The sequence below is a fragment of the Equus przewalskii genome, chromosome 12 (assembly GCF_037783145.1).
Source record: "Equus przewalskii isolate Varuska chromosome 12, EquPr2, whole genome shotgun sequence".
Taxonomy (NCBI): Eukaryota; Metazoa; Chordata; class Mammalia; order Perissodactyla; family Equidae; genus Equus; species Equus przewalskii.
Genome location: NC_091842.1, coordinates 26,126,411 through 26,146,274, shown reverse-complemented (window position 1 = coordinate 26,146,274; position 19,864 = coordinate 26,126,411). Strand labels below are relative to the sequence as shown.

Here is a 19,864-nt window from a genome sequence, read left to right as displayed (position 1 = left end):
ATATATAAGTAAAGTACAAGTAAAACTTTAGCACTTTCGTTACACCTCAAACTACCATTTTTCTATGCATTGTCCTAAAATTGCTTGCTGTAGTTTGAAATAAAGGCAGAGAGACCACGGGAGAGCACAGAAACAGATTAGTCAGCAGCATTCAAACTCATGAAGCACAATATGGTTTTTGAGAATTCACTGGCTGAGTATACAGCGCAGTATTCTCTTTACTACTGACTGTGAAAAATAAATATATTAACTGCCTGTTTAATACTGTGATGTAATTGTATTCATAAATATTTCAGTATGAAATATTTCTGAAATAATGAGCACTATAATAAAGCAGTGCTGTATAAGAGAACACATTCCTAATCATTTAACAAACTTAATCAAACAAATAGCAAGCTATATATAGAGAGAGAAGTATTTTGTTGTTATTTCACAACATAGTGAACAACAACAAAGGCCTAGACATTTGTCAAGATTTCATTTGTGGTCTAATACCACATATTGATTGTGATTGATATTTATGAATGTTTTATATATATTAGAAAATAAAATGTGCTTTCTGTTTATTAAGGACAAAGATGTGTATGAACGTGAGTATGTGTGTGTATAGAAAAAGAACGAGAGAGAAAGAAACTAACTTAGTAAATCATATTATTCAAGTCCTTTATTTCCTTATTAATATTTTGTCTACCTCATTTGCAGTTTCTGTGAGAACTGGGTTAAAGATTATCACACTACTGTGAATTTTTTTCATAGAATTCCATAAATTTTTGCTTTATTTATTTAGAAACAAGGTGAAAAAATTCTTACAGTTTCTGGTGGACTATTCATTTTAACTATATAAATTATTCACCTTGATCTATTGTATATAACAATCTACCAAAAAGGAAAAATAATAAAAAAGATTATAATAAATAGAATTCAAACCATATTTTCAGGTTATATGATAGCCTCCATGGAAAACTCCAAAGAGTCAAATGAGTTAAAGAATTTGTCAATAAAAAATTAATAACTAATAGAAAAATTCATATGAAATAATAGAGAACTGTGCAATTTTGGAAAATAAATGTAAAGAGGGGAACCTGCACTAACAAATATTAATATATTTAGCAAATGTAGAATTGCCATAAGAATAGAAAGCCCAGATCTATAGACAGCATTGGAAATTCTGGAAAGAGACATCAGTTTATCTAACTATCATAAAGAAAGCATTTCAAGTACATTGCATTGAGATAACAGACTAACTAGTAGGGGGAATATCTTGGATTCAATCTCTATCTCATGCAACAAAATTAATTTTAAGTGAGTGAAATAAATAATGCTAAAAGAAAATACAAATATTTATCTAGTTTCAGAATTGTCAATATTTTCCTACACGTAAACAAAAAAACTTATAGTAAATATTGATGTATTTGAATATATAATAGTTTTAGACTTCTGAAATAAGAAACATTCAAATGAAAAGGCAATGAAATTGAAAATATTTTATAAAAATTAATGCTTTTCATAGAGAAAATATCCTTAGTATATTCAGAGCACTCAAAAACATACGGAAAATCCTATTGGATTGGTTTGAAACTGTCACTTACTAGCTTTGTGGGGCTTTAGGGAATTATATGATCTCTCTCTGTTTCTTTATCTCTAAAATGGAAATTATAATACAGAGTAATAGTAAAGGTGGTAATGATTAAATACCAACATATAGAAAGTATTTAGACCGGTGTCTGATACACAGTAAGAACTCAATAAACGTTAACTTTTAACTGGTTCCATAGCTGTTACTGTTGCCTCTGTCAATCTCATCATAATCAAGATATCTTTTATTGGGTACCTACTATGACACAGGCATTGTAATTTTTCCATTATAAAATTGACATCAATCCTCACATTACCCCCTTTAAAGAGGTGAAACTGAAACTGGGAGAGGTTAAATAAGTTGCATGAAGTCAAGCAACTAGTATGTGGTATATAGCCCATGACATGGGCCTAAAATTATCTGACATTGGTGTCCATGCTATTTCCACTAAGCCATGAATATTTAATCGTTAGTTATATTAAAAATACTACTTTACCACAATGTAGAGCTTGTGCATGAACGTGACAAAAACATGATCCCTAAGGAAAATAAAAATGTCCTTTGTGTCTTAATAATAAAATAACATTTTTTAATGGATTAGAGCAGAGAGACGGAGCCAGCAAGAACACATTATTATCTGCTCCCCTGACTGTTCTATCTGTTACTGCAAATTAATCAGGTGGCATTCTGATAATATATGCAATGATCTTTGGCTAACTTTATTAGCACGAGAGTCATTGTCTATGTAAGCACTGAGACTACAAGATTGTTTCTAAGCCTGAGAAAATGAAGTCTAGACCCCCAAAAAAGACTTTTTGTGAGGTCTTCTGACAGACAACCGCTGGCCTTCCCTTAGAAATATCCTGAACTCCCTGGGCACCTTCTCTTTGAACTTTCACACAGTGTAAGGTATTCTCGGAATATAAACCATGTGTAACTTACGTAGGTCACCAAGACATGATTAGTCCAAGATTTTAAAATCATTCCCAGTAAAACCTCCAATTTAGATCCAGAACTTTACCTATGACCCCACAATTTCTCTTTGCTCTAGGTCAATCCTAACCCCTCCACCCCCCAAAAGCACAGGCACCCAAATCTAAACCCAAAGGCTTCATATATAATCTTCCTGCCCAATACGCCTCTACCTGAGTGTTTAGTGCCTGGGTTTGGTTGTTTTTTGCAGTTTCATAGACCCAGTATTTGCTCTGAACATCCTGATTCCTAGCTCTCTGAACTGATGCTCTGACTCTAGTCCCATGACTCACAGCAGACTCAGCCCATGAGGGAAGCAAGATGCAAAAATTACTGTGCCTGGGATTCACAGAAGATGGCCACATCTAACAATCCAATACTACTTCTTCAATTACTCTAGCCCCAGACTGCATGGGGTTTCCTTTCCAAATGAAATCTGATTTTAGAGGAAGAGACTTTTTCTCTCTCTTGCCCCCCACACATCATTACTCACATAAAGAAAACTTCTTCCATGGTAGTGATAGAGACACCAAAACTAGCAATGCCCAGCTCTTCCTGTCTGTCTTCCAGATCAGCAAACAGGTCTTTAAACCTAGAAGAAAGAAGAGAAAGAGCTAGCACCAAAACAGATGGTTTTCACATTAATAATTTTTGTTCTCTATTAATTTCCTTAATCAGAGGGAAAAATGTAGCTCGTTCTTCACTGCAATGCATGTTATAGTTTCCATGCCCCTAATAAATCAGAAATGTGCAACATATAAAGAGAAAAGCTAGCAAATTGCTGTCACAAACTGGTTCTTGGTTTTCTGATAAAAGTATCAATTGGTATTCGTTGCTAGTTAAGATTAATTAGCATATATAACATATATAGTTTCTAAGAAACACTAAATCAAAGAGGAAAAATGTTTTCAAATTAATAAGAAGCAGAAGACACTCAAATCAGAAAATGAAGTAAGAATAACAGAAACTAGGGACTGAGAGAGAATTGTTCACTCTCATAAGCAGGGAAGTTCTGTGTCATTTCCAGCAGATGTGATGTGGTGCCACTAAAGATGCTGAAGAGTAGTTTTTATTAGATTTCTCAGTTTCTCTGGTTTAGAAGTTAATGTACCCTAGAAACTGATTCAGTTCTTGATCCTCTGTCTACTATATTCTAAGGGGTGAACCATTAAATACAATGTTAGCTGGGGGTTTTTCATAGATGCCTTTTATCAGGTTGTGAAAGTTCCTTTCTATTCCTAGTTTGTGATGTGGTTTTATCATAAAAGGGTATGGATTTTGCCAAATGCATTTCCTGCATCTACTGAGATGATCATGTAGTTTTTGTCTATTCTATTAATGTAGTGTTTTACATTGATGATTTTTGCACATTGAACCAACCTTGCATTCCTGGGATAGATCTGACTAGGGCATAGTGCATAATCCTTTTTACACACTTCTGTATTAGTTTTGCTAGCACTTTGTTGTTGTTGTTGTTTTGCCTCTACATTCAAAAGTGACGTTTGTCTGTAATTTTATTTTCTTTGTTTTTGTCTAGTTTTATTACAAGATCATACTAGCGTCATAGAATGGATTGGGTTCCCTCTCCTATTTTGGAAGTTTGTGAAAGACTGTTATTAATTTTTACTTTAAACATTTGGTATAACTCACCACTGAAGCCACCTGAACCTCGTCTTTTCATTATGAAAGTCTTCTGATTCCTAATTCAATCTCTTTAATTGTTAGCGGTCTAAGCAGATTTTAATTTTTTCTTGTCATGTTTTAATACCTTGTTTTTTAAAAGCAGTTTTAGGTATACAATAAAATTAAAAGGAAGTACAGAGATTTCTCATATACCCCTCCCCCCACACATAAAGACACCTATTATCAACATCACTCACCAGACTGTACATTTTTTACCTGGGATGAACCTACATTGACACATCATAATCACCTAAAGTCCATAGTTTACCTAAGGGTTCACTCTTGGTGTTCCACATTCAATGGGTTTGGACAAATGTATAATGACATATACCTATCATTATATTATAGAGTATTTTCACTGCACTAAAAATCTCCTGTGCCTATTCATTTTACCCCTCCCAATCCTTGGCACCACTCATCTTTTTATTGTCTCCATGTTTTTGCCTTTCCCAGAATGTCATGGAGTTGGGATCATATAGTATGTAGGCTTTTCAGATTGGCTTCTTTCACTTAATAATACACATTTAAGGTTTCTCCATGTCTCTTCATGGTTGATAGCTCATTTCTGTTAAATGCTGAATAATATTTCATTATTTGGATGTACTACAGTTTCTCCATTCACCTACTAAGGACATCTTCCTTGCTTCCAAGTTTTGGCAATTACGAATAAAGCTGATATAACATCCATGTGCAGGTTTTTCTGTGGACATAAGTTTTTTCAACTCCTTTGGATAAATACCAAGGAGCATGATTGCTGAATTGTATGGTAAGAGTATGTTTAGTTTTGTAGGAGACCACCAAACCATCTTCCAAAGTGGCCATACCATTTTGCATTCCCACAAGCAATGAATGAGAATTCTTATTGCTCCACATTCTTTCCAGCAATTGGAGTTGTCAGTGTCCCAGATTTTTGCCATTCTAGTCAGTGTGTAGTGGTATCTTACTGTTTTTTTAATTTGCATTTACCTGATGACATATGAGGTGGAGCCTGTCTTTTTATATAGGCTTATCTGCCATTGTATGTCTTCTTTGGTGAGATGTCTGTTAAAGTCTTTGGCCTATTTTTAAATCAGGTTATATGTTTTCTTATTGTCGCATTTTAAGAGTTCTGTGTGTATTTTGGGTAACAATCCTTTAGCAGATGTGTATTTTGCAAATATTTTCTCCCAGTCTGTAGCTTGTCTTCTAATTCTCTTGATATTGTCTATTGCAGAGAAGATTTCTTAATTTTAATGAAGTCCAGCTTTTCAGTTATTTCTTTCACAGATCATGCTGTTGGTATTGCATCTAAAAAGTCATTGGCACATCTAAGATCATCTAGTTTTTCTCTTATGGTATCTTCTAGGAGTTTTATAGTTTTTCATTTTACATTTATGTCTATGATCCATTTTAAGTTAATTTTTGTGAAGTGTGTAAGGTCTGTGTTTAGCTTTTTTTGCATCTGAATGTCCAGTTGTTCCAGCACCATTTGTTGAGACTATCTTTTCTCCATTATATTGCCTTTGCTCCTTTGTCAAAGATCAGTTGATTATATTTATGTTGGTCTATTTCTGGACTCTCTGTTATGTTCCACTGATCTACTTTTTTATTCTTTCACTAACACCACACTGTCTTGATCATGGTGGCTTTGTAGCAAGTCTTGAAGTTTAGTGTCAGTCATCCAAGTTTGCTCTTCTCTTTCAATACAGTGTTGGCTATTTGGGGTCTTTTGCCTCTTCACATAAACTTTACCATCAGCTTGTCAATAACCACAAAATAACTTACTGGGGTTTTGATCAGGATTGCACTGAATCTATAGATCAAGTTGGGAAGAACTGATACCTTGATAATATTGAGTCTTCCTATACATAAAGATGGAATATCTCATTTATTTAGTCCTTTGACTTCATTCATCACAGTTCTGTACTTCTCCTCATATAGAATTTGTATATATTAGATAATATAATACCAAAATATTTCATTTTTGGAAGTGCTAATGTAAATAGTATTGTGTTTCTAATTTCAAATTACATAGGAAAGTGATTGACTTGTATCCTGAAACCTTGCTATAATCACTAATTATTTCCAGAAGTTTTTTGTCAATTCTTTTAGAGATTCTACATAAGATGTTTGTGTTATCTGTGAACAAAGACAGTGTTATTTCTTCCTTCCCAATCTATGTACATTTTCTTGTCTTGTCTTATTGCATTAGCTAGGGCTTCCAGCACAATGTTGAAAAGGAGTGGTAAGAGAGGACTTTCTTGCCTTGCTCCTGATCTTAATGGCGAAGCTTTGGGTTTCTTACCATTAAGTATGATGTTAGCTGTAGGTTTTGTATAGATATTCTTTATCAAGTTGAAGAAGTTCCCCTCTATTCATCTTCTTTTGAGAATGCCAACCAGCTTGCTTCAAGAGAATATCAAGCTAGTAATTACATCTTGCAAGAAGATGAAATTGGCACAAACCTTAAAGGTTTATGGTGAGGACTCTTATTTTCCTCTTCCTTTAGTTAAGATAAAGTTTCCAGGAACAATTACTATTCCTTGTCTCTCCCTTTGATAACTAACATGGCTAAAATTGTGGCCAAACTGCTGTTTCCTCTGGTTTCTAGAGTTCCTGGCTCCAAGAGCTGCCATAGAGGCCACTTTCTCTCTCTCTCTCTCTCTTTTTTTTTTTTTTGAGGAAGATTAGCCCTGAGCTAACATCTGCCACCAATGCTCCTCTTTTTGCTCAGGAAGACTGGCCCTGAGCTAATCCATGCCCATCTTCCTCTACTTTATATGTGGGATGCCTGCCACAGCATGGATTGACAAGCAGTGTGTAGGTCCGCACCCAGGAGCCAGACTGGCAAACCCTGGGCCACCAAAGTGGAACAAGCGAACTTAACTGCTGCACCACCAAGCTGGCCCCAACTTTTTCTCTTATTATCTTAACAACTCACTTGATTTAACTCACCAAGAAGAAAATTTGTGCCAATAACTTACCATATCTTATTACTAATTAACACCATGCTGTACGAAATAGAAATAAAAATATCAAGCCTGAAAGAAATCTAACTTGTGTTAGATTGGTACAATCTGTACCCTCTGTACCAATAGAGAAATCTTCAGAAAGTAAATTTTTTGAATATTATTTGTCAAGTGGCAACTAGAAAGAATCTACTTGATGAGCTGAGGAAACCTGGAAAAGTAAAAGTGATTTCTGGTAACCCAAAACTATTTATCTAAAGTTCTCTGGGTCCATACCTGTGTGTGTACTCTTTGGGTAGGATAAATGACAATTCAGCTGCAACATTATTCTCCAATCTGGCAGTTGGTATATGAGAATGAATCAGTTGGGTAATTTCATTAACATTACAATGAGGTTCCTTCACCATAATTAAGTGGTATCCCACACCTGAAAAGATCCATTTAGAAGACCAAAATTTTAAAAATCAAATCTGCCCAAATTAAACATAATCCACTCCCCCTGGAAAACAAACAAACAAAACCTAGGTGCTTGTCTGTTAAAAATTTCATTTTTAAGAGGTATCATGACTGTGCTTAAGAGCAAATGGTCTTCAAATTACCTTCAACTCATTTCTCTTAGTCAGTTCCTGACTCTAATCTTTGGGCTGTTCTAGTTTCATATTCTTACCAGAATTTAAACCTGTTAAAGTTTTATTTTATATCTTTTTGGACTTCTTTCCTTCCATCTTTCTTTAAATACTAATACTTAATGTTCACTTGCCACATTTCAAGACATGTCATTAAAATGGAAACTTCTACCTCAGTATATTAATGGATGAAAACTGCAACATTTTACCTCACTATACTAAGAAGTCTTCCCTTTGTCATATGACAACGGACCACATGGACTTCTGTCACAAAGTTTTTCTGATCCTTTCAGGATTTTATACACAGACACGTGTGTGTGTGTTTGTGTACACATGTGTACACAACTTACTTTTCCTGTCTTGATGCCCTTATTTCTTATTTTGGCATTTATCACTTTAAATTGGCTTACTGTTATATAGTTGAATGGGGCTTCTGAATTCCATATTTTTTTTATTGAGGTAACATTGGCTTATAACATTATATAAATTTCAGGTGTACACATCATATTCTTATTTCTGTGTAGACTACATCATGTTCACCACCAGAGGAAAAAAGGCCCATTTTTATCCTAATGCTTTTTCTTACTTACCCACTTTCCTTAAAAAAGGCGTTCTTTTCTCCATTGCTTTTTTAAACTCTGTAACTGAAAGCACTCTATGAATAATCAATATACCTGGGTAATAATTTTGTGTCTACAACTAACCTACTATAGGAATATTAATTTCTATATCCTCATCTGTAAATGCAAAGGCATTCAACAGTATGATTTCCTCTACTTCTGACTTTCATCAAATTTACATCTACCAAATTAGCCCAACATCCTCTCTGAGCTAAGTATAAAGGGTAAAAGGGAAGTGGTAGCATATGAGAGTGTAAGGCATGGGCTTTGGTGTCAGAGAGACGCAAGTCCAAATCTCTGCCACTTAGTGTATGGTTTGAATAAGTTACTTAAATATGAGCCCCAGTTTTCTGCTCCATAAAAATGATGAGGTTATGATGACTACATAAGATAATGTGTGTAAACATGAAACATAAGAACTCACCCATAATAAACATGAGTTGAATGAATGAATTTAAATACTGAATTAAGTATTTATGGACTAATATCATCCTTAACTGTTCTCATTGATTTGTAGTGTACAGTTCTGAAGCCTGATACATTTACTGGTTTGAGTCATGTAATTTCAGAATTCAATTATATATGATTTTATATTGCTCATTTTTGATGTACTAGTCTTATTGACTAACCAAATTAAATACTTGTCAAAGTTAAGACTATTTTATTCCACTATTCATTCATTTTCTGTTCAATAAGTTCTTGTAGATCAACTTCCACATTTCAAGAATATTTCATGAAAAAAATTGAGGAGGTGGCCCTATGGCTGAGTGGTTAAGTTCACACACTCCACTTCAGCAGCCCAGGGTCTCGCTGGTTTGGATCCTGGGCATGGACAGGGCACCACTCATCAAGCCATGCTGAGGCAGTGTCCCACATAGCAACCAGAAGAACCTACAACTGAAATATACAACTACGTACTGGGGGGCTTTGGGGAGAAGAAGAAGAAATAAAAATAAAAAAGAAGAAGAGTGGCAACAGTTGTTAGCTCACGTGCCAATCTTTAAAAGAAAAATTGAAAGCACTTAACTCATTACACTAGGGGTTTGATATTGATTTGGAAATAGAGAAAAAAAGAGTCAGAAATATCTAGTCACTGGTTTTTTTCCCCTACAAGCCATCAATCTAGGTACCAAATCCCTTGTAAGCTTTACTTCATTCCTGCAACAAATGACCACTTTAATAGAAGCCACACAAGAAAAATAAACATGACTTTTGTGAGGTCAGTAAAGGGTATTTTCCAACATAGACTATACTTACTGAGTCATAATGGGAAATAATTGAATAGATAGGAAATGTCTATATTACAAAGAGCCAATTTAAAAGGTTTGACCTAATGCAATATGACACAGGAAGCTTTTGAGGATCTGTGTAGAGGGACAAAAACAATAATAAAAATCATGTTAGAAGAATATTCTTAAGGCATTAGCATCCAAAAAATGATCAAAGGGAGAGAGACCATATATTTTTTTCAGGAAAATTGAAGAGCCACAGCACCGCAGTGATCCCTTGACCATGATGGCTATGCGGTCACCCAGAACGTCAGCTTCATCCATGTGGTGGGTAGTCAGTAAGATAGTACGATTCTGTTTACACGTCTGAAGGACATCCCAGGTGAATCTCCTTGAGACTGGGTCCATGCCAGATGTCGGCTCATCAAGTATCACTACCTAACGACCAGAAGAATAATTCCACGGTCATTTTTTACTTCATGCTATGCCCATTATGGTATAATATACTATTCATGGGGGACTTATTTAAGCTAAGACACACTATCTAGATTACACTATACTAAGAACTTGGCAAAATTAATAGTAATTTCAAACTCCATAATCTGGGTCAATAAAGGGAATCCCCTCTGATTATCATTTGTGAAGTTCTTTTTAGAGGAGTTAGATTCATATCAGCTCTTAGGTTTGTGTCAGCTGAATTTTATATTTCAGCTGCAGCAGGGATCCATGTTAATCATTCTTCACCTTGGAGCCTCCTACAAGTGATATAATGATGGAGAGTTTGCGCTTCATTCCTCCACTCAACGACTGTGAAACTACATTACGCTTTTCTATCAAGCCAAAAGCAGTCAGCATTTTTTCAATTTCCACTCGACGCTTCTCTGGAGGTACTCCTTTTATCTAGAAAGAAAAGCCTGAGTTTATATGGTGCTTCCAACTTTATCTTTAGAAAATTCTTACATCAAAACTTTTCTTACACAGCTATCTATAAACAAGACGTTTTCTCTTCCCTTTGCTTCCCTTTATGGTAAAAGAACAGTGCCTCAAAAAAAATGAACTTCCACTAAATAAGGGTAAGGATGTTGATCCTTGGTCACACTGCCCGAAGCATATAAAAAGAGTGGGAAAAGGAATACATCTCTGGCTCACCACACAGTAGAAAGAGAGATGTTCTTCTACTGTCAGGTCTGGAAACAATATGTCATCCTGGGGGCACAAGCCCATGCTTTTCCTGACTTGATCCATGTCTTTGGAGATATCATAACCATTAATATAGACTTTTCCATGGGAAGGAAGATAGAAACCTAGAATTAAGCAGAAGACATGACAGAAGCTTAGCTTCAGTGAGAGAACCTTACAACATACTGTTCATTAGCACCTCACATAGTCTACTTATGGATCACCCAAAAGAATTATCAGTGTCTCCTACAGAAGAAACAGTCTGGTAGAGAGTGTCAAGATGGTAGTGTCGGTGGACTCTGAACTCACCACCTCCTATGGACACAAATTTACCACTACTCTTGGAACAATACCCCTGAGAGAGAACTGAAAACTGGATAAAAAGAACCTCCATAATAAGGGACAGTGCTGACTGAGGTGGAAGAGGCAGAAATCCCTTTCTGGAGAGAAAAAATTCACCTTTGAGCCACGGGCCAGGAGCAACCTTAAGGTATGAAGCCTTCCCTGGAGGAGTGGGAGATCTGAGTGAGGGAGCATTACCACAATGAGCAGCTTTTGGACTCACTACAACCAAGACAAGTGTCATAATATCTGGCTTTGCTGGCTATTAACAACAGGGAATACCTCCAGAAAAGCTATTGGACATAAGGGGGGAAAAAAAGCCTACTCTTAAAGGGCCCATACACAAATTCACTCATTTTTGGAAAGCAACCTAAAATCACCAGAAAGAAAGGTGACAGTCCCTTAGCGAAAAGAGACTCACTTAATAGGCTCTGGGCATATCTCAGTGAGAGATGAGACCTCCCCAGGCTGGGGTCACCTTCCCAGGGACTGAGACATGGGCAACAAGCATTATTGTCACCTGATACAAGCATGCTGACACAGAAGCTGGCAGACACCACTGGAGTTCTTCCTCTGACCTGTTAGCACAGGAGTCTGCCCAATCCTCTAGAACATTGACTTAATCCAGCTAAGCCAGGGCAGGCAGCCTGCCCTAGAGACTGGCCCCAACCAACAGCAAGCCCTTGGGCAACTTATGGGCCAGTACGGGCAGGGTGTCTGGAACCTCTGTAGTCAGGTGAGTGGGTCCACCTCTGCAGGACAGGGTGTGTGTGAGGGGCAGGACTGCATGGGCAGAGTATGTGGGGCCTCTGCAGCAGAGTGACTGTGTGTCCTTTAGTGGGACAAGGTGTGCACATGGGGCAGGACTGTGTCAATGGGGTGTGGGGCCCTGCAGGCAGTGGAACTTATCAGCTGCAGCAGACTTGCATTTCTCAAACAGCCATATAGAGGATTGGCACCACCTTCCAAAGCCTGGAAAAAGTGGGTGCTCCCACGCCTGGGGCTGGCCCCACTCATCTGCAATCCTAAGAGAGCTGACAACAGCCTTGCAGGCTGGAGGCCTACAGCAATTGCAAGGCCCTGAGCCTAGCAACCAGCCACACTTGGGGGCCTACTCGCTTAACAGAAAAACCGCAACAGGAATGTGCTATTAGACCTTGCAGCCAACTGTGCTGGGGCCCCCCACGTCCAGTAAAGTGACTGAAGGGTCAATAAAAACCACACACAGCTAAGCATTACAACCAGTTGGCCAGAGGGACAGCTTATCCTCCCTAGGCACTTGCAGCAAGAGCAACCCTGCCACAACAGAAGGACACATGTAGCCCACACAGAGCACACTCCTGGAACATTTGGAACTGGTGATGAGAGGGAACACACTGCCAGGCCTCACAGGCATCTCTTACAGAAGATCACCTCTCCAAGATTAGGAGATGTACCTGACCTACCTAATACACAGATATCAGCACAGAGAAAGAAGCAAAATGAGGAGACAAAGGAATACATTCCAAGTAGGGGAAGAGGACAAAAACCTCAGAAAAAGAAGTAGATGAATCAGAAATAAATGATCTACCTGAGAAAGAGTACAAACTAATGGTCATAAGGATGCTCACTGATCTTGGGAGAAAAATGGATGAACTCAGCAAGAACTTCAACAAAGAATTGGAAAATGTAAAAAAGAACCAATCAGAAATGAAGAATACTGGATGAAGAATGAAGTACTGGAAATGAAAGATTCACTAGAGGGACTCAATATCAAAATAGATGATATGGAAGAACGGATCAGTGAGCTGGATGAAAGACTAGAGGACATCATTCAAGCTGAAAAGATAAAAAAGTTCAAATAAGGAGGACAGTCTAAGGGACCCCTGGGACAACATCAAGTGCACTAACATCCATATCATAGGTGTCCCAGGAGAAGAGAGACAAAGGGGCAGAGAATCTATTTGAAGAAATAATTGCTGAAAACTTTCCTAACCTAAGGAAGGAAACAGACTTCCAAGTACAGGAAACACAAAGAGCACCAAACAAGATAAACTCCAAAGGCCCACACCAAGACACATAGTAATTAAAATGTCAAAAATTAAAGATAAAGAGGAAATCACAAAAGCTGCAAGAGAAGGCCATAAGCTACATACAAAGGAAACCACATAAGGCTATTAGCCGACCTCTCAGCAGAAACCTTACAGGCTAGAAGGGAGTGGCATGATATATTTAAAGCACTGAAAGAAAAAAATGTACAGCCAAGAATACTCTACCCAGCAAAGTTACCATTAGGAATGGAAGGAGAGATAAAGACATTCCCAGACAAGCAAAAACTAAAGGAGTTTATCACCAAGAAACCTGCCTTACAAGACGTGCTAAAGGGACTTATTTTAGTGGAAAAGAGAAGACCACAAATTGGAATAAGAAAATTATAAGAAAGAAAATACTAAAATCCCTGGTAAAGGCAAATACACAATAAAGGTAGCAAATCAACCACCTATGAAGCTAATGTGAAGGTCAAAAGACAAAAGTATTAAAATGTTCCATTTCCATGATAAAAAGGTAATGCATACACACACACAAAGAGGTTAAATATGATATAAAAAACATAAAATGTGGGAGAAGGGGAGTAAAAGAGTAGAGCTGTTAGCAAGAAGTCACACTAAAGAGACCATCAACTTAATATAGATTGCTACATATGTAGATTATTATATATGAAGCTCATGGTAATCACAAACCAGAAATCTATAATAAATACGCAAAAAGTTACAAGAAAGGAGCCCAAACATAATACTAAAGAAAGCCATCAAAGCACAAGGGAAGAGAGCAAGAGAAGAAGAGAGGAACAGAGAAGAACTACTAAAACACCCAGAAACAAAGTAACAAAATGGCAATAAGTACATTCTTAACAATAGCTACTTTACATGTCAATGGACTAAATGCATCAATCAAAAGGCATAGAGTGGCCGAGTGAATAAAAAACAAGACCCACATATAGGCTGCATACAAGAGAAACATTTCAGACCTAAGGACACTCACAAACTGAAAGTGAAGGGATGGAAAAAGGTATTCTATGCAAATAGCAATGAAAAGAAAGCTGGGGTAGCAATACTTATATCAAACAAAATAGACTTTAAAACAAAAACTGTAATAAGAAACAAGGGCACTACATAATAATAAAGGGAACAATCCAAAGACAGGATATAACACTTGTAAATATCTATGCCCCCAACAGAGGAACACCTAAATATATAAAGCAATTATTAACAGACATAAAAGGAGAAATAGTAACACAATACTAGTAGAGGACTTTAACACTCCACTTACCCCAATGAATAGATCATCCAAACAGAAGATCAGTGGGGGAACATTGGCCTTAAATGACACATTAGACCAGATGGACTTAGTAAATATATACAGAACATTACATCCACAAACTGCAAAATACACATTCTTTTGGAAGGTACATGGAACATTCTCCAGGATAAATCACATATTAGGCCACAAAACAAGTATCAATAAAATAAGAAGACAGACATAATACCAAGCATCTTTTCTAACACGATGGTATGAAACTAGAAATCAACTACAGGAACAAAATCAGAAAAGCCACCAATATGTGGAGATTAAACAAAATGCTACTGAATAACAATTGGATCAATGATGAGATCAAAGGAGAAATAAAAAAATACCTAGAGACATATGATAATGAAAATATGACATGCCAAAATTGTTGGGATACAGCAAAAGTGGTTCTAAGAGGGAGGTTTATAGCAATATGGCTAAGTCAACAAACAAGAAAAATCTTAAATGAACAATCTAGCAGTGCGCTTGAAGGAACTAGAAAAGTAACAAACAAAGCCCAAAATCAGTAGAAGGAAGGAAATAATAAAAATCAGAGCAGAAATAAATGAAATAGAGACTAAAAAATGAGAAAAATCAATGAAACTAAGAGCTGGTTCTTTGAAAAGATAAACAAAATTGACAAACCTCTAGCTAGACTCACCAAGAAACAAAGAGAGAAGGCTCAAATAAATAAAATCAGAAATAAAAGAGGAGAAATTACAACAGACACCTCAGAAATACAAAAGATTATAAGAGAATACTACAAAAAGCTATATGCCAACAAATTGGATAATCTAGAAGAAATGGTAAATTCTCAGAATGATACAAACTTCCAAAACTGAATCAAGAAGAAATACAGAATTTGAATAGACCAAGAATCAGTAAGGAGATCAAAACAGTAATCAAGACTCTACCAAAAAATGAAAGTCCAGGACCAGACGGATTCCCTTGTGAATTCTATAAAACATTCAAAGAAGGCTTACTACCTATCCTTCTCAAACTCTTCCAAAAAATTGAAGGGGAAGGAAAGCTTACAAATCATTCTATGAAGCCAACATTATGCTGATACGAAAACCACACAAGGACAACAGAGAAAAAGAAAATTACAGGCTGCTATCATTGATGAACATTGATGCAGAAACTCCTCAGCAAAATACTAGCAAATCAAATACAACAACACATTAAAAAGATCATACACCATGATCAAGTGGGATTTATTCCAGGAACATAGGGATGGTTCAACATCCACAAATCAATCAACGTGATACACTATGTTAACAAAATGAAAACTAAAAATCACATGATCATCTCAATAGATGCAGAGAAAGCATTTGACAAGAGACAGCATTCATTCATGATGAAAACTCTGAATAAAATGGTTATGGAAGGAAAGTACATAAACATAATAAAGGCCATATATGACAAACCCACAGCTAAATCATTCTCAATGGAGAAAAACTGAAAGGTATCCCTCTAAGAACAGGAACCAGACAAGGATGCCTACTGACACCACTCTTATTTAACACAGTATTGGATGTCCTAGCTAGAGAAATCAGGCAAGAAAAAGAAATAAAAGGGATCTAAATTGGAAAGTAAGAAGTAAAACTGTCACTATTTGAAGATGACATGATTTTATACACAGAAAACCCTAAAGAATGCACAAAACAACTTTTAGAAAAAATAAATGAATGAAGTAAATTTGCAGGATACAAAATAAACATACAAAAAATCAGTTGCTTTCCTAAACACTAACAATGAAGTAGCAGAAAGAGAAATTAAGAATACAATCCCATTTACAATTGTAACAAACAGAATAAAATACCTAGGAATAAATTTAACCAAAGAGCTGAAAGACCTGTATACTGAAAACTACAAAACATTGTTGAAAGAAATTGAAGAAGACACAAAGAAATAGAAAGATATTCCATGTTCTTGGATTGGAAGAATAAACATAGTTAAAAAGACCATACTTCCTAAAACAATCTACAAATTCAATGCAATCCCTATCAAAGCTCCAACAACATTTTTCACAGAAATAGAACAAGAATCCTAAAATTTATATGGAACAATAAAAAACCCCAAATAGCCAAAGCAACCCTGAAAACAAAGAACAAAGCTGGAGATATCACGTTCCTTGACTTCAAAATACACTACAAAGCTATAGGTAGTCAAAACAGCATGGTACTAGCACAAAAACAGACACACAGATCAACAGAACATAATCTAGAGCCCAGAAGTAAACCCACACATCTCTGGACAGCTAGTTTTCCACAAAGCAGTCAAGAATGTACAATGGAGAAAGGAAAGTCTCTTCAACAAATGGTGGGAAAAAACAGCCACATGCAAAAGAATGAAAGTAGACTATTATCTTACACCACACAAAGAAATCAACTCAAAATGGATTAAAGACTTGAATTTAAGACCAGAAACCATGAAGCTTCTAGAAGCAAACATAGGCAGTACGCTCTTCGACATCTGCCTTAGCAGCATATTTTCAAGAACCATGTCTGACTGGGCAACGCAAACAATAGAAAAAATAAACAAATTGGACTACATCAAACTAAAAAGCTTCTGCACAACAAAGGAAACCATCAACAAAACAAAAAGACAACCTAACAATTGGGAGAAGATAATTGCAAACTATATATCAGATAAGGGGTTAATATCCAAAATATACAAAGAATTCACACATCTCAAAGACAAAAAACCAACAACCCAATTAAAAATGGGAGAAGATATGAACAGAGATTTCTCCAAAGAAGATACACAGATGACCAATAGGCACATGAAAAGATGGTCACCATCATTAACTATCAGGGAAATGTAAATCAAAATTACAATGAGATATCACCTCACTCCTGTCAGAATGACTATAATTAACAAGACAGGAAAAAGCAAGCATTGGACAGGATGTGGAGAGAAGGGAACACTCATATACTGCAGATGGTAGTGCAAACTGGTGCAGCCACTATGGAAAACCGTATGGAGACACCTCAAAAAAATTAAGAATAGAACTACGATATGATCCAGCTATTCCACATGAAAACATGAATGCCTAAGGATATATGCACCCCTATGTTCACCACAGCATTATTCACAACAGCCAAAACTTGGAAGCAAGCTTGGTACCCATCAAGGGATGAATGGATAAAAAACAAAATGTGGTATATATATACAACGGAATACTACTCAGCCATAAAAAGGATGAAATCGTACCATTTGTGACAAGGTGGATGGAAGGGTATAATGCTAAGCAAAATAAGTCAGAGGGAGGAACATCAAATACCATATGATCTCACTCATAAATAGAAGATGAAAACAACAACAAACAAACACATAGAGACAGAGATTGGATCAGTGGTTACCAGAAGGGAAGAAGGAAGGGAGGAGGGCAAAAGGGATGATTAGTCACATGTGTATGGTGATAGATTGTAATTAGTCTTTGGGTGGTGAACATGATGTAATCTACACGGAAATTGAAATATAATGATGTACACCTGAAATTTACATAATGTTATAAACCAATGTTACTGCAATAAAAATAAAACTTGAAGAAATAGTCTGGTAAATATCAATGGTTATCTTCTGATAATGGGGAAAGAAACAATTTTTTCCTTTTTTTATCCATATATTCCAGCTTCCAATGAGCATAAAATAATATTAATTATTTGAGTAACAAAAAACGTTTTAAGGAATTTGCTGTTCTAATATTCTAGTACTGCTTTCTGCCATTTGACGATATACGTGAACCATCTTATGTGAACACAGCATTATGAACACTGTGCTAGATTTTTTTAAAAACTAAAAATTCACAGGACCCTTATCCTCAAGAAGTTAAAATTTAGTTAGAAGACAAAACATAATCACATAAAATAGTCTAAAAATATTTACAAGGCATTTTTGCATAGATTGCACCTGGGCCAGTTTTATGGAGAAATATCTGATAATGTACTAAATATAGCTACAAAACTACTTAAATTTCACAACTCATTAACTCTACTTTACAAAATGTACTCTGAAGGGGAAAAATGTGTTCAAGATTATCCATTATATTTAGTGTGATTAAATGTCCCTATTTTATGTGCAGCAGATGTTAGCTCAGGGCTAATCTTCCTCAAAAAAAAAAAAAGAAAGAAAGAAAATACTCTGAGACACATGAAAATGTAAACACAATATTACATAACTTATTGCATGCAGGGAAAGCAGTGCTTAGAGAGAAATTTATATTTTTAGACACTTGCATTAAAATCAAATAACCCAATTTTACCTCAGGGAACTAAAAATTGAAGAGCAAGCTAACCCAAAGGTAGCAGAAGAAAGGAAATAATAAAGATTAGAGCAGAGAAAAATAAAATAAAGAATATAAAAATATTAGAAAGAATCAATGTAACTAAAAGTTGGGTTTATGAAAACATTGACAAACTTTTGCCAGGCTGATGAAGAAAAAAATAAGAGAATGTTCAAATTACTAAAATCAGATGAAAGTGGGCACATTGCTACAGATCTTACAGAAGTAAAAAATATTATAGAAGAACATTATGAACAATTGTATGCCAAAAAATTAAACAACCTAGATAAAATTGGCAAATTCCTAGAAACACACAAAATAGCAAAACTGACTCAAGAAAAAATAGAAAATCTGAAGAGATCTATAACAAGTAAAGAGATTGAATCAGTAATCAAAAATCTCCCAAAATACAAAAATCCAGAACCAGATGTCTGCATTGGTTAACTCCCCCAAACATTTAAAGAGGAGTCAATACCAATCCTTCTCAAACTCTTCCAAAAAATTGAAAAGAAGAGAACACTTCCTTTACCAATTCTATACAACCAGCATTACCTTGATAGAAAAGTCATATAAAGACATTAAAAAGAAAGAAAGCTGTAGACCAATATCCCTCATGAATGCATATGCAAAAATCCTCAACAAAATAATAGCAAACTGATTTCAACAGCATATTAACAAGATTATACATCACGATCAAGTAGGATTTATCCCAAGATGCTAAGGGGGTTGAACATATGAAAATAAATCAATATAATACATCACATTGATAGGACAAAGGAAGAAACTCCACATAGTCATCTCAATTGATGCAGAAGAAGCATATAAAAAAAATTCAACACTCTTTCATGGTAGAAACATTCAGCATACCGGGATCAACATCAAAAAGGACGCTTATGAAAAAACCACAGTTGAAATTAATTCAGTGGTGAAAGACAAAGCTTTCCCCTAAGACCAGAAACAAGACGAGGTTGCCTTCTTTCACTATTGCTATTCAACTTTGTACTTTAAATTCTAGACAAAGCAATTAGGCAACAAAAAGAAGTAAAACACATCTAAACTGAAAAGGAAGAGGTA

The 19,864-nt window shown here is 35.8% G+C and overlaps 1 protein-coding gene across 5 annotated transcripts in view; it reads right to left on the bottom strand.

Moving 5' to 3' along the window:
* The window catches only part of LOC103568054 (phospholipid-transporting ATPase ABCA3-like), a 205,007-nt gene that overhangs the window by 78,117 nt on the left and 107,026 nt on the right, over nucleotides 1-19,864 (bottom strand). For all 5 annotated transcript variants that reach the window (XM_070568434.1, XM_070568435.1, XM_070568438.1 and 2 more), the window contains 5 exons: nucleotides 10,804-10,958; nucleotides 10,399-10,554; nucleotides 9,882-10,092; nucleotides 7,456-7,606; nucleotides 3,042-3,140 (listed from right to left, as the gene is read on the bottom strand). In XM_070568434.1, coding sequence (XP_070424535.1) covers nucleotides 3,042-3,140; nucleotides 7,456-7,606; nucleotides 9,882-10,092; nucleotides 10,399-10,554; nucleotides 10,804-10,958 — 772 coding nt within the window. The remainder of the gene's footprint in view (nucleotides 1-3,041; nucleotides 3,141-7,455; nucleotides 7,607-9,881; nucleotides 10,093-10,398; nucleotides 10,555-10,803; nucleotides 10,959-19,864) is intronic.